This window comes from Thunnus maccoyii, chromosome 2 (genome assembly GCF_910596095.1).
Source record: "Thunnus maccoyii chromosome 2, fThuMac1.1, whole genome shotgun sequence".
Classification (NCBI taxonomy): Eukaryota; Metazoa; Chordata; class Actinopteri; order Scombriformes; family Scombridae; genus Thunnus; species Thunnus maccoyii.
Genome location: NC_056534.1, coordinates 23,804,689 through 23,817,932, shown reverse-complemented (window position 1 = coordinate 23,817,932; position 13,244 = coordinate 23,804,689). Strand labels below are relative to the sequence as shown.

The window sequence follows — 13,244 nt, the reverse complement described above, 5'->3', positions numbered from 1 at the left end:
GAGTAGAAGAAGTACTCAGAACTTTTTTATGAAGTAAAAGTATTAACTATTAATAATAAAACTACATATTAATGATTACACTTACAAGTCCTCACTGCACTAAGGCCATAACATGCATGTTTTTATTGATGTCCTAACACATAAACCACAGGACGTTCCATAGGAAAAAATATTAAATCAGGTTCAGATTCTGTTCTTGGGACACTATTATTTAAAAAACAGAACCTGCTCTAAACATTGACCGTATATAAATATGGGCAACATGTCTGTCTGTCATGGATGTATTATGAAATGAAATGAGTGCACATAAATTGTAATGGCAAATAAATATTGTTAATATTAATTTACAACACAAACAAACATAGGCCTCATGGATTACAGATGGACCAATCAGTCTATCTTAGAAACAAATCTCGATTCTCACACTGTCTATATGGTCCTTAATATACATCAATGTTTGTAATATAACAAAATAACAAAACTGACTTATGAGGAAGTTTAATTTCCTCAAACTTAAAGTCAAATCAAGACAACAGTTTTGCTGATAGATGAATCAGCATTATGTTTTCTAATAACTGAAACTATCCGTCAGTTTCAGTGTTGTTTGCAACAGTTAGAGGTCCACAACCTTTTACAGCTTAAGGAAACATGTTAATAGAGTTGTTGTGTAGTGTTAGTACCTGTATTAAAATATTTGTAAATTCTTTCATAGCAGGGTTTGACAGATTTCACAGATTGTGCCTTAAAAGTATTTACAGAACAGTCGTTCATCTAGAGACAGGTGGAAGCCAGACCTTACCAGTTTTGTCTGCCTCTTGCCTCGAATGTGTTCATGTCTCTCAATCACCTGACACCTGGGCTGCCTCTATGTGTTTCCTATTCCTCACACGTTTTCTTTTAATCTTGAATAAATTGCACCTTCTTTTTGAATCAGTTCTTTACTTCCTCCTTGTTTTTCTTTCAACAACATAAACGTAATAGCCTGCAATTCTTCCTCACTTCTATCTCCTCTCTCCTGATTCATTCACTCCCTCTCTGAAAATGTAAAAAGATTCCTTTTAAAAGTCTGAGTGAGCATGAAGCAGAACTTTAACTTGTATGGCGTTAATTACAGTAATTGTGGACAAACAACACAGTGTGAATGCACCAGCAGTCAAGCTGTGCAGATTATCAAACTACATTAACATTACTGTAATGTAAAGCAGCAACAGCAGATAAACTGGATAAACCTCTCTAGCTACTTACAACTTCGTTGTATTTTGACATTATTATTTGATGCCACACATATCAGTTAATGTCATATATGATCTTCTGAACTCTGATTCATTCATCTGTCTCATGGAAGCAGCTCCAGTCTGTCTGCTGGCCTCAGCACGGAGGGTTTTTTTTATTAGGCTATTTTTAACACCCAGGTAGCAGGAGCGGGTGATGGTTTCTTGGCCGCTCCCAGATAACAGTTGTCACCATGCCTCATACAATGATACAATGTTCACACAAAACCACCACCACCCGCTCCTGCTACCTGGGTGTTAAAAATAGCTAGAGGACCCGACAGAAACTGCAGTATAAAGCCAGTCTGAGCTACTAACTGCTGTAAAGTGATGAAAGTCTGTGTAAGTTATTGCAGCAAAAGCAGCACCCCTGCTCTGCTCGTCATCATTCACCTATGTAAACGATATTACAAACTATTCCCTACGTCATAAACGTCACTCTCTCAAACTGGTAATCACGTTAAGCGGTAAGCGGTGAGCGAAGGTGCCTCGCCCAGTCCCTTAATGAAGTGAGCGACCGCGACTGTGTCTGCTGATCTCAGTGCGCAGTGAACAAACTGTGGGACGTAATCTACGCCGCAGCGTTCTTGAATATTGATTCATTCACTTAGTTTTTAGGCGAACTCATTAACCTTCAACTGATTAGGTTTAGGTGACCGGATTTATGATCTTAGGCTTTTTCAGGCAAACTTTCACCCGCCGCTATTTCAGTCACTCCAGTGGATCCAGCTCCTACATGCCGCTCAAACAAGGGATGCACAGATGCCTGATTATCTTCCTCATAGGTTATACCCATGGAAGTGTCCGTGTTTCTACCGGCCATGAGCCAGGTGAGCATACAACATGTTGAATGAGGACCCTCTTGAGTTTTGTGATAAAGTTGTTCGAGTTGAATATGGTGTGATCATGTGGGTACAGAGACTCTGTCTGCTGTTATAATAGTAAAGATAACAGTAAAATCATGCGGTTGCTCCAGTTTTCTTACATTGCTGCTTTGCTGCTTTTAAACCTGTCCTTGATTTCAGGGCCATTTTAGGCATAGATCCATTGTTAAAAGTCTGTCACACACGGGTTTTCACGATTAAGTGAATTGGCCCCAGGCAAACGCCGTCTGCTTCTTTTCACCCTTTCTCTAACTGGGAATGTTGGTATTGGCAGTGGTAAAGCCCTCAAAACCTTTTTCTGAAGTAAAACTATTAATAGTAAAACTACGTATTAATACCGCACAGTAAAAGTCCTACAGTCAAGATTTTAAGTGAAGAGTGAAAGAGAGGAATTATTAGCACAATGTCCTTAAATTAAGCCTACTTAACTTATGTTCAAGGTGGAGCTTTTAATTCTAATAATGCTGGATAGTTTAATGAAGAATAATGCATCACGTTTAATTGTTATATTTTGTGAGTAAAATCTGAATCTGCAACATAACCAGTAACATTTGTTATATTATTGTAAGTAAATGTAGCGGTAGGCTACATTGTTTTCTTCTGAAGTAGAAGTACACAGTAAGTAGTAGGCTTTACAGTTACATATTTTTAAGTGCCTTTTGTAGTAATTTCGGGTGCAATGAGTTAGAACAGTAACATAATTAAATATTTGTCATATCTAAAAATCGTAATAAATCTATAGCTGTTTAGGGCCCCTTTAGTTGGGGGCCCCCAGCAGTTGTCTACTTTGTCTAATGGTAAAGTCTGCCCCTAGTCATACTCACATATGGCACTTCTTACATAAAAAACACTGCTGACACTGCACTAAACACCTGATACTTTCATTTGCACACACTGCTGTGAAATAATCACCAGGTTACTCCTATTCAATACACACATCATAATGTGATCCACAGGATAATTCATAACCAAGATATGGATACACCATTATGTGCAGTACAGACTATAACTGTCTTTGCACAGGTGCACCCTCAGCTTGAGTCAGAGATACTAGAAGATATTATAAAACAATTTAGACACTATTATAGGAAACAGGCAGGTTATATGTTCTTAATGCAGAGGTATTCAGCTATAAAACATATCTAAGTTGCTTTGAAATTTTGAACACAGGCCTGAAGTGTGCACTGTACGTTGCATCATATTGTAAGAAGGTGGATCATCTAGGACACCAAAATGTCCAGAAACAGTCCTTCTCAATTTCATCACTGTGTTAGAATGAGAGAAAATTGGCTCATGGTTACAGCAGAAGTGAAAAATCCATGTCACTGAAACTCAATTAAAATGACACAGAACAAAAAATGTCAGTGCAATAATACCAGACAGGATTACCTGTGTGATTGTATATTTTTAAATCTGAAACAAAGTGTGAGTTTGACTAAACCACTATACTGTAGCATTAAGAGGTAAGATCCAAGATGTACATTTTAATAGCATATAGTTGTCATGGTTGTGTTACACTCACTTTGTCTGAAGTGCTGTAATTCAGAGAAGCATCATATAAAAATGTTAGAACTGAGGTCTATCCCTCAATGGTAGTGCTGTAATCTCATCATGATTATAAACACTGCAGCTCTTTGTCAGTGCTTTTCACCTGCACTGACTGTTGTATCATTATATTTTACAGTGGTGGGCCTACCTCCACCTGGGGAAGTGAGGAACCTGACAGCCACTGGAGGAGTCACTCTACCTGACTGTCTGGTGAAGTTTGGATTTCTCAGTTATAATGAAAAAAATATTGCCCTGGTGACGGATTCAAAAATGCAGATATTGGATAAAAAATACGAGAACAAACTTCACTGGAACAGCAGCACTGGATGCTTCACATTTACTGGCCTGCAGAAGAATGACTCTGGGATGTATCGTATTGACTCTAAAATAACACGTTTCAATCAAGGCTATAATCTCACAGTCTATGGTAAGTTATAGTGCGTCTGCCAGTACTGATCAGTTTGTTGGGGATAACGTCGTTCTAATTGTGTCCATGTGTCCAAATAATGTGTTGAGATTGCTTCAGGCTGTCTGCTCGTTTTGTCCATTTATAGCTGATGAGACTGTTAAAAGGTGATTTTGCACAACAAACTTCATTGGGTCTCTCTCTTACAATTGCTGCTATGGAAGACATTGTCATTGACTGTAGAGTTTTAGTTTTGTTGTTGAGGCACATGTTAGATTTGCTGCTTGGACAGGGACACATCACATTACATGATATTACGCTATTTTGAGGCATGAAGTAAAGCATTAGCTTTCCATGCATTTACATAATTAGTTATAAGTTCATTTCTCAAAGTTTCTCATCATTTTATTTACCCTTTAAATAATGACATTGTTTGTCATTTACGGCTTGGGTTGAAAGCAACACAGGTCTCTATTTTCCCACAGGTGCAAGATCAGCACTGCTACAAACGCAATCTTAATGCAATTTTCCTCAGGTGTAAATCTGTTTTATGTGCGTCCGTACCTGTTTGATCATTTCCAGACATCTAATGAGCACACATGCGCCGACTGCTGTCTTTATGCAGATTAGGCCACGCAGTGCAACTTCGGTGCTCATTTTGGCACGGATTTGCCTTTGCTTTATCGCAAAGGCAATTCCGTTACCCGCTCAGACCACCTCTTATTGCACATGCAGGGCAATTTTCATGGCTTAAGTTGGTAGAGGCGCACGCACACAGTATGTCTCTAGAATCACAACACACCTTTTATTTATTTTAAGTTTGGCCCCTTTCATTTTGCTACATGTTTTTAATTTACTGCAGATTGACATGAGAATCAAAACACAATTTTATTTTTAAGGAAGATTCGTACCATTAATATCATCCACATGAGTGTAATCCCGGACTGGCAATTGGCAGGCATCAGGAGTTTTCCCAGCCTGGCCTTCTAAATGGCCCACAGGGCCACAGGCAACAGATCTTTTTTTTTTTTTTTTTTGAACCCTGAATGCATCACTGCCTTGCTCACTGTGACAGCCAGGCACGGTAGAAGTAGAGAGCGAGATGAGAGAGAGAGACAGAGAGACAGACAGAGAGACAGACAGAGAGAGAGAGTGAGAGTAGTTGGCAGTTACATGTTTCGTTTGGCAGCAAGTTCATTTAGTGCACTTAGCGCACGGACTGCCGCCACCAGGTTAGTCAGTAAATAAATGTGCTAGCTAGCTAACGTAGCTAATGTTACCGATGCGTCATCATCGTCCCCTGTCAATGTTAAAGCAGCCAAGAAACTGGACAATCAATAATAAGTGGTAGTTTCCTTCAAAGGTCCTCAAAAACATTGATGGCATAATTAGCATATCTACTATAGTTAATGTGGTCGATATTATTTGAAAATTGAAATTGTTTTGGTGAAAATTCAAGTCAGTGAGTTCATACTCTTTTGTCACACTATTCAGGCTACTGTAGTTTGTTGAAAGGTCTATGTTATTTAATGTTTGTGTTGGTTAAAGGGTTATTTTAATTTTTGATGGGTAACTGTTAGTGTATGTACATGTAGTATGGGGACATGATATAGTATGATGCAGTTTGTTGGAAGATTCCATTTTGGTTTTCCTCCTGTCCTTTATTTTCTGAGTCACCAGCCACCACTGGTACAGAAGCCCACTACTTCAGAGCAGGTACAAGACAATGTGTATAGATGAAACAGTTCACTGTTCACTGTTCAGCAGCACTTGAGTCTTGTGTTTGCACTCTGCACATTGTTAAACTCCAGTGTCATTCAGCCTCTTTTTACTGCGATGTCTTACAACAGAATGAAATATTTTGCTGATCATATTTTCCACACATAGCCGTAATATGGTTCACGTCGCACACACAGCTGCTGCGGCACAGACAACACACACACACAACATGCAGGTCACACACACAGTGGCAGCTGTGGCACATACACTACAGCCATACACACACACAACATGTCATTGGTGTGCAAGTTCTTCAGTGAGTGAAGAGGACACAAAGCTCACAATTTGTAATACTTCTAAGTCCAGAATAAACTGTGGAGGAGCAACCTTGGAAACATTTGGAACAACTAACTTAATCAGACACTTTAAAAAAACACAACTGTGGTGAACATGCCCAATTTCAAGAAGAAAAATGTTTTATTATTATTATATTGATATTTAAATAGTTAATGAACATACAGTTGAATTTCAATATTCCATTAAAGAAAAGTTACAAAATGTTTGTGTATGTCATCAATTATAGTTCTTACAAAGAAAGAAAATATAGAAAGAAAGAAAATCTTTCTTATTAAATTCTTAGAAAGAAAGAAAATCGGAATCGGCAGGTCAGACTCAGAAACTGGAATCTGCCAAGAAAATTGCAATCAGAGCATCTCTATCTCCTATCGTGTTTTTTGCTGGCAACTTGTAAAATCAGTCTTTACACTAAATAATCCATCTTGAAAAGTAATTTAATGTCATGTTATGTTTCTAGGACTTTATTCTCTTTAGAATAAATCCTATATCTAATCCTATGTGTGTGTGTGTCTGTATACATGCACACGTACACACAAAGAGAAAAACTCTTTGTGGTCAGACCACAAGAGCATATCACAACCCTCCTGCATGTATCTCAGTATTATCCAGCAATACATAGCACAAAGGCTGAGTGTGTTTCATCATTACTGCTTCAACTATATACCTGCACATACACACATTTTGTTCACCTCAGTCCCACAATCAAGATTGTTGTCTCCTGTTGTCTGTTTCACAGAGGCTGATCCCATCAAACCAACTGATGCACCTCAAAATAACATCACTTACCAGAGGAAGTACCTGGCAACTGCTTTATCAGTTGTGTTATTTGTTCTTGTCTGCACTGTGCTGCTCATCTGTGCATCCAGACAGAAGAACATTAAAGGTCAGTATTAACAGAGTTCTGATCTTCATATGAGTTTAGAAGCTGTGTTGTGTATCATCAACAGAATCACCAGCAGTGGGATCTCATGTTTTCTCTTCTCCACAGGAAAGTGTTGGCGTAACAGTGAGGTCGTCTGGAGGATAAAAGAGGATCTTTCGTCTTTATGGTGCTATACAGGAAATGATAAACAGTAACTAGGATATCCTTTAGAGCACAGGTCACATTAACCGAATATTTTCTGTCATTGACTGAATTTTTTAACAATGAAGGAAAAATCTGAAGGCAGATTACACTGAGTGTGATAAACCATAACTTAAAATAATTCACCCCCCTGTCCAGTTGGTGGCAAGTGTGCATATTAATTAGCTATTATCTAGTCTTGTCTTGTGTCGGAAATTATATTTATGATTCAATATATTTTATTGTGCTAGTGTTACCATAATAATGCAAGTATGTAAGAAACCATTTAATAATAGATAATACAAATGAAAAAGAAGACTGATAATGTAAATTAGAGATAATGTAAATTAGAGATAATGTAAATTATCACTGCTGACATTTTACAACACAGTAATCCAGTATAGACTTAATTTATTAATATGATATTTCAATATCGATCCAGTTCACTACAGTATGCTACGATACCAAGTGGCTCATGCCAGCTTTCACATAGCTAACGTTAGCTGGTGCAACTCAGTGCAGAAATCTTTGTTTTTATGTATATAGCGTAACAAATATCACTGATATTGGTCAGTGAAATTTCAGTACAATGTCTTACGTTGTAGGAAGGAGGAATTATCCAGATAGCTACTGGCTGCCATTCAGTCTCATATCTTTCAATCTGTAATGTTATTTAAGTCCAGCAGTTATTGCTACTGGACTAGCTAGCTGCTATAAATTAAACGTTTTGTGTTACAAACAGGGGTGCAAAGTGTATTTCTATCTTTTTATCTTTCTCTTCTATCTGCGCCACTGGTGCAGAAAGAGCGCATTTCCTGCCGGTGAAGCGAGTGCTAGCAGGATCGGGAAATCCCACGTTCAGAGAGTCTTGCCAACTTCTGATCACTTCCCTGGGAGAAATGTTCCCTCTCTTCAAAACTTGGCTGAAGTGGCGCTGGTAATTCCACCCTCCAGTGTGGCGGCAGAGTGCAGGTTCAGCCTTCAGAACAAAATTAAAACGGCCATGAGAAGTCGTCTATCCGAGGCAAAGACGCAAAATCTAATGACAATCTCCCTTGATGCGTTTGATTACACACAAGCGAGCACCCAGTTTAAGTCCATGCGGACCAGGAGGAAGGTTTGAGCTCAGGCTAGATTTTGGTTTTGATTTTATTTTATTTAGGAGGCAAGAAAAGCAAATTTAAAGACAAGCAGTGAGAGCAGACAGACCATCCACTGAGTCACTGCTACATTAAGCTCATAATCACCAAGCCACAAGGTCACTGAGGTCACTCTCAACACTGTTACAGGTGGTGATGAGCTGAGAAGACTACTGCAAAGGGAAATCTCATTTAAGACTCAGTTATGATATTAATTTATGAATTAATGAGCTGGTCATTTATTCTTTATTATTCTTGTGTATTATATGTAATTTAAATTTAAAAGCATTTTTTTCTACTTACAGAGTTTTTCCTCCTTTTGTTTTGGTTTTGTTGTCCCTTTACTTATGTGTGTCCGGCCATGTGCCCCAATAAAGACTTTTAACTTTCTTACTTTAACAAAGCAGTGTGTTTAGTTTCTTGAGGGAATGTGTTTCATTTCTTTTGGACAGAAGGTGGGACAAGTCACATATTTACCTTGTTGGTGCTGTAGCTTTTCTGTTAATCTGATTCAATGAGACGTGTTGAAAGTGGTACGGAAGTGTTAGTAAAACTAAACAGTTTACTAGCGCTGACTTTTAGTGAAAAAGGACTCAAAATCTTTCTTAAACTCAGGACCAACATTTAAAATAACAAATTAGCAGCACATTTACAGAGCGAATAATGTGTCTGTACAATTAAAACAGCTGTTAGCCTTTCTACTGTAATGTTAAAGCTATATTATATAACTATTCTGCATTAATATGTCTGATAACAACTAGACCTATGTTATATATTTTGTTGTGTTGTGTACTTACATTATCCCAAATGTTTCCAACTATTTTCAAACCCAGAGAAATCTCTAATTTTCATCAAGGTAGCGGTCCGTAGCATAAATCAGATGTGGGTTTAGGAATCCAAATAAGTATTATTAGAATCACTGTTTTGTAAGCTAAAAATAGAAATGGCTAACATGTGTCAAACTAGCAGTCAAGCCAATTCACATGAGGTTAAAACATGGCTGGTGATACTGGGATGGTTGTAACATCTTGTTATCATTTCATTTATATTTTAAAAACTTGGCCTACATAAACTAGCTAGCTTGCTTGGCAATAAAACGGGGCAAATCAGTCAGGACAGTGGCCAAATCATACGGCATTTGCCATGTGACCCTGTACTGAATGTTGTCCTCAAACTAATCCATTTTGATTTCATGTTTAATCTTTTTTGAGGATGTGTTTTTTACCCATTAAATAATTTTCTTGCATTATAATTTGATGGCCTCCCCTCTTTTTTGTCATGTAGTGTGAAAAAAGGTATTCATTATTTAAAAAAAGAAATGAATAGTCACAATAACATGAATGTTAAATAAATAATCTTTTTCATTTTGAATATTTGATTGATTTAATTATGTATATTTTTGACATGTTACAACCGTCCCTGGCATGTGTTACAACTGTCCCTGTACACTGGGACAGTTGTAACAGTGGGGTGACTGTATTTAAATAAATTTTTCAACCAGTACATATTTCATAAAACCACTTAAATACATTGTTTCAGTAGTTGACACACTGCAGTTTATAATGTAGCAAATGGACAGTTCCAGTTCCAATGGTTTTTGATTTATTGGGAAAACTGCAAAAAGTGTTACAACTGTGCCTGGTCTCCCCTACTCTATTAGTAAATACATGTTGCTGTTCTCCTTTCAAATAAAATAAGGGCTGCATTTAAAAATAAAATAATGTGCATCCCAAAATAAAGTGGATTGATCATATTGGGCTCTGAGATAATTTATTTTCTGTGCCTTCGGGTTGGATTTGGGTATGTTTGCTCCAAAGATTTGTGCTCTGTAGTGGCGCTTCACATGATACAAACTCATTTCCTTCATTTTACACTTGTCTATAATTGTGTATTTGGGCTGTGAGCACTTCCTAAAGGCAGGTGACCTACACTCAACCATGTACCTGAACGCCCCTTGTGTAGACACAACAGTTCTCTTGCTGCTGCTGATCTGCTCTGCAATCTGCTTGATTGTAATACTGTAGATTGATCAAACTACCTGTGGAAATAGGAATCACAGCATCACAGGATTTCCAACAAATAGTTGACTGTCATAGATGATTTAAAGGCTAAAAAGGCAGATGAAACAATAATCAGCAAACAAAGGAGCTCTAGTAAATCTTAATCAAAGCAATAATCAGTACACAAAAGGTACTCTAATACTTTAAATCTTAACTCAAAACACTCATTTGGTCATTAGACAAAGAAACAGCAATAACTACAGCAAATGTCTTCAACTTACTCAAATAATGCATCTTGTGCACAGTCAACCGGAGAAGATGGCCAATATCACACAGAGGCCAGCATGCTGCTGCAGACAAAGGGAGAGACTGAGCAAGGCCTGAGCCAGGCCTCTTATCAGTTCAGGTGTGGCCCGTTAGGTTGAGACCCCTAGTTCTGGGCAGGGGGGAGGATTTTCTACAAATCCTACATACATAAATTGGTACATATAGCTGACTTACAAAATGTAATTAAAGGTAAGGTGAGCTTATTCCATGCTCAGTGTTTTGAAGGCGACACATCAGTTAAAAACACCCGCCAGAACCATGGATAGCTTCAGGAGGGGAGGGAGATAGAAAGAGAGAGACTGTATTAGGCTATCACTGCCTCTAATACTAAATATAACAAAGAGAAATTTTAAAAAAGAAAGTCCCCACTTAGTAAGAAATGTGTGGGTGGGCACAGAGATAATCAGGCCTTAAAATACTCATTAAATCATCTGTGTTTTTATTTTAAGTAGCATTGCAGGCACCAACACAAACAAATAAGGAAAAAGATATTATCCTTGATAGAGGGCATGTCAACATAGTCTGGCACAGCACTCAGCAGTAACATGCACTCAGGCATGCATAGACAGCAGCCATACCTGCAGCAGCATTAACGTTTAAGCATACATACATATATACTGTACATACATACATACATACATACATTACTGTAGATACTAGTTTTTACTGTAGTAAATGTAAATGTTATTTGTATAATAATAAATGTTTTATTTTAAGTAGGCACATAATCTGGAGAACATTAAAAAACATTGACTTGTATTCATTCATTCAGCTCTGACCTCCTCTGTGTAAGAAGCTCTGTGATTGGGTCAGCCAGAACTCCGACTGGTGGTCTCAGGCCCACCTGCAGCTGCACATATTGTGTTTTGTACATCTATTCTACTCCATCCATTCTTGTTTTTGTGTCTGACATAAATGAGAAAATCATCTTCACAAAATTGTGTGGTTGGTGATGTTTTCACTGCACGCTGACAGACAGAGGGGGAAACTCAGCTTTAATGCACAGCAGAGAGGCTGTTAAACTGAGTGGAGATGCCCTCCTGTAGCAACAATGCACAGGCCATTCATTGAGATCGGTTGATTTCAAACAAACTTTCAGTGATTCTGAGCACGTATAGGACTTTTCTTCCATGTTGGCTTAAAACTGATATGTTCAAAAGCTCCAGAACAAGTGAATAAGTGGACCTTGAGTATAAATAGTCAACTGATGTTTTCCTGGTCAACAACAGACTGTCAGCTCAACTACTGCAGTGTTTATATGAGATGATAACTCATCTAACAAATCAGTGGTGTGTGAATGAAACTGGCCACACAGTCATTTAACTGCTGTTTTATTCCTGTAGATTCTGTCGTCATGGAGATGATGAAATATCTGCCAATAGAAACAGTGAGGTTGGTATTCCACATATGCACAAATTTCAAATTTTAATCAGTGTTTGGATTGGCCAGTACTCACTTATACAGAGCACAGCTAATGTAGATTTCTACCACCTGGCTAGCTACTATTATGTATTCTAAGAGATTATCTTAATCCATGAGGCATATATAATTAACACAGGAAAACAAGAAAAGAACTTGGAAAATACATTTTTGTTTCACAGTGTTTACAGTTACATTATGTTTCAGCTATTGTCCCTTCCTTTAAGTACTGTAAATCATTATGGCCTTAAAAAGACTGAGGCATCACACAAGCCTTAGCTAACATGTCTGGTTTCATCTGGTTCAGACACCCCTCACTTCCTGCTTTGTCATTATTCCTCCAGGGAGAACATTTACCACACCCTTCAGCAACTGTGGACAGCTTCACCCTGACAGAGAATGACAACAAGGCTCATCACATGATGCCAGCTAACACAGACACTGCAGATGAAGAGCATTCACTTTAAATAAACTTTCTATACATTTCTTAAATGAATGCAAATGTATATAGTCTTTATTGTCTGACTGCTGGGAAATGGTGGTGTGTTAACCGGAGAGAGGGTTTAGTCATACTGGAGATGTGTCCCAAATCCATTCTGCAATGCTAAGCAGGTTTTTGAGTATGTGGTGTGTTCACACTGGAAAAGTTACAAAGCAGATGCACTGATACCACATAAGTGTTAGTTCAGACATCTGCAGTAACAGCAGGACAAAGCAGACTGAACAGTAGATGTTTCTAGAGAGCAGAGGTTACAACTAATCAGTTGAGAAAATGACAGTAGAAGATTTTGTTGGGGAATTTTATGGATCTAGATGAAACCAAGTTACAATGACATGAGTATCCATGGCACTGGTAAATTTTCATGGGAGCTGTAGCTTTTTGTATTCTAACAAAATAATGGTTGTTTAACTGTTAAAATAATGAAGTTCCTGATAGCAAGTGCCATCAGTGGATACCGACTTATGGAAAGTAAAACTTTAGGAACAAGCTTTAGTTGTTTAACAAAGACCTATGAAAGACATGCTGAATGAGAGATTGCACTGAGTTACAGAGGCAAGACAGGAAGTGATGTCATGACCTTGGCTCTCTATAGAAGAGCAGTTCATGAAA

At 37.9% G+C, this 13,244-nt stretch overlaps 1 protein-coding gene across 1 annotated transcript; it reads left to right on the top strand.

The window, feature by feature from the left end:
- The first annotated feature begins 1,825 nt into the window (after positions 1–1,825).
- LOC121883587 lies at positions 1,826–8,760 on the top strand. Its single transcript, XM_042391921.1, has 4 exons — positions 1,826–2,101; positions 3,840–4,130; positions 6,922–7,068; positions 7,174–8,760. Exons 1-4 carry the CDS (start codon positions 1,936–1,938, stop codon positions 7,260–7,262), a joined length of 693 nt encoding a protein of 230 aa, XP_042247855.1. The 5' UTR covers positions 1,826–1,935; the 3' UTR covers positions 7,263–8,760.
- Positions 8,761–13,244: the final 4,484 nt, after the last annotated feature.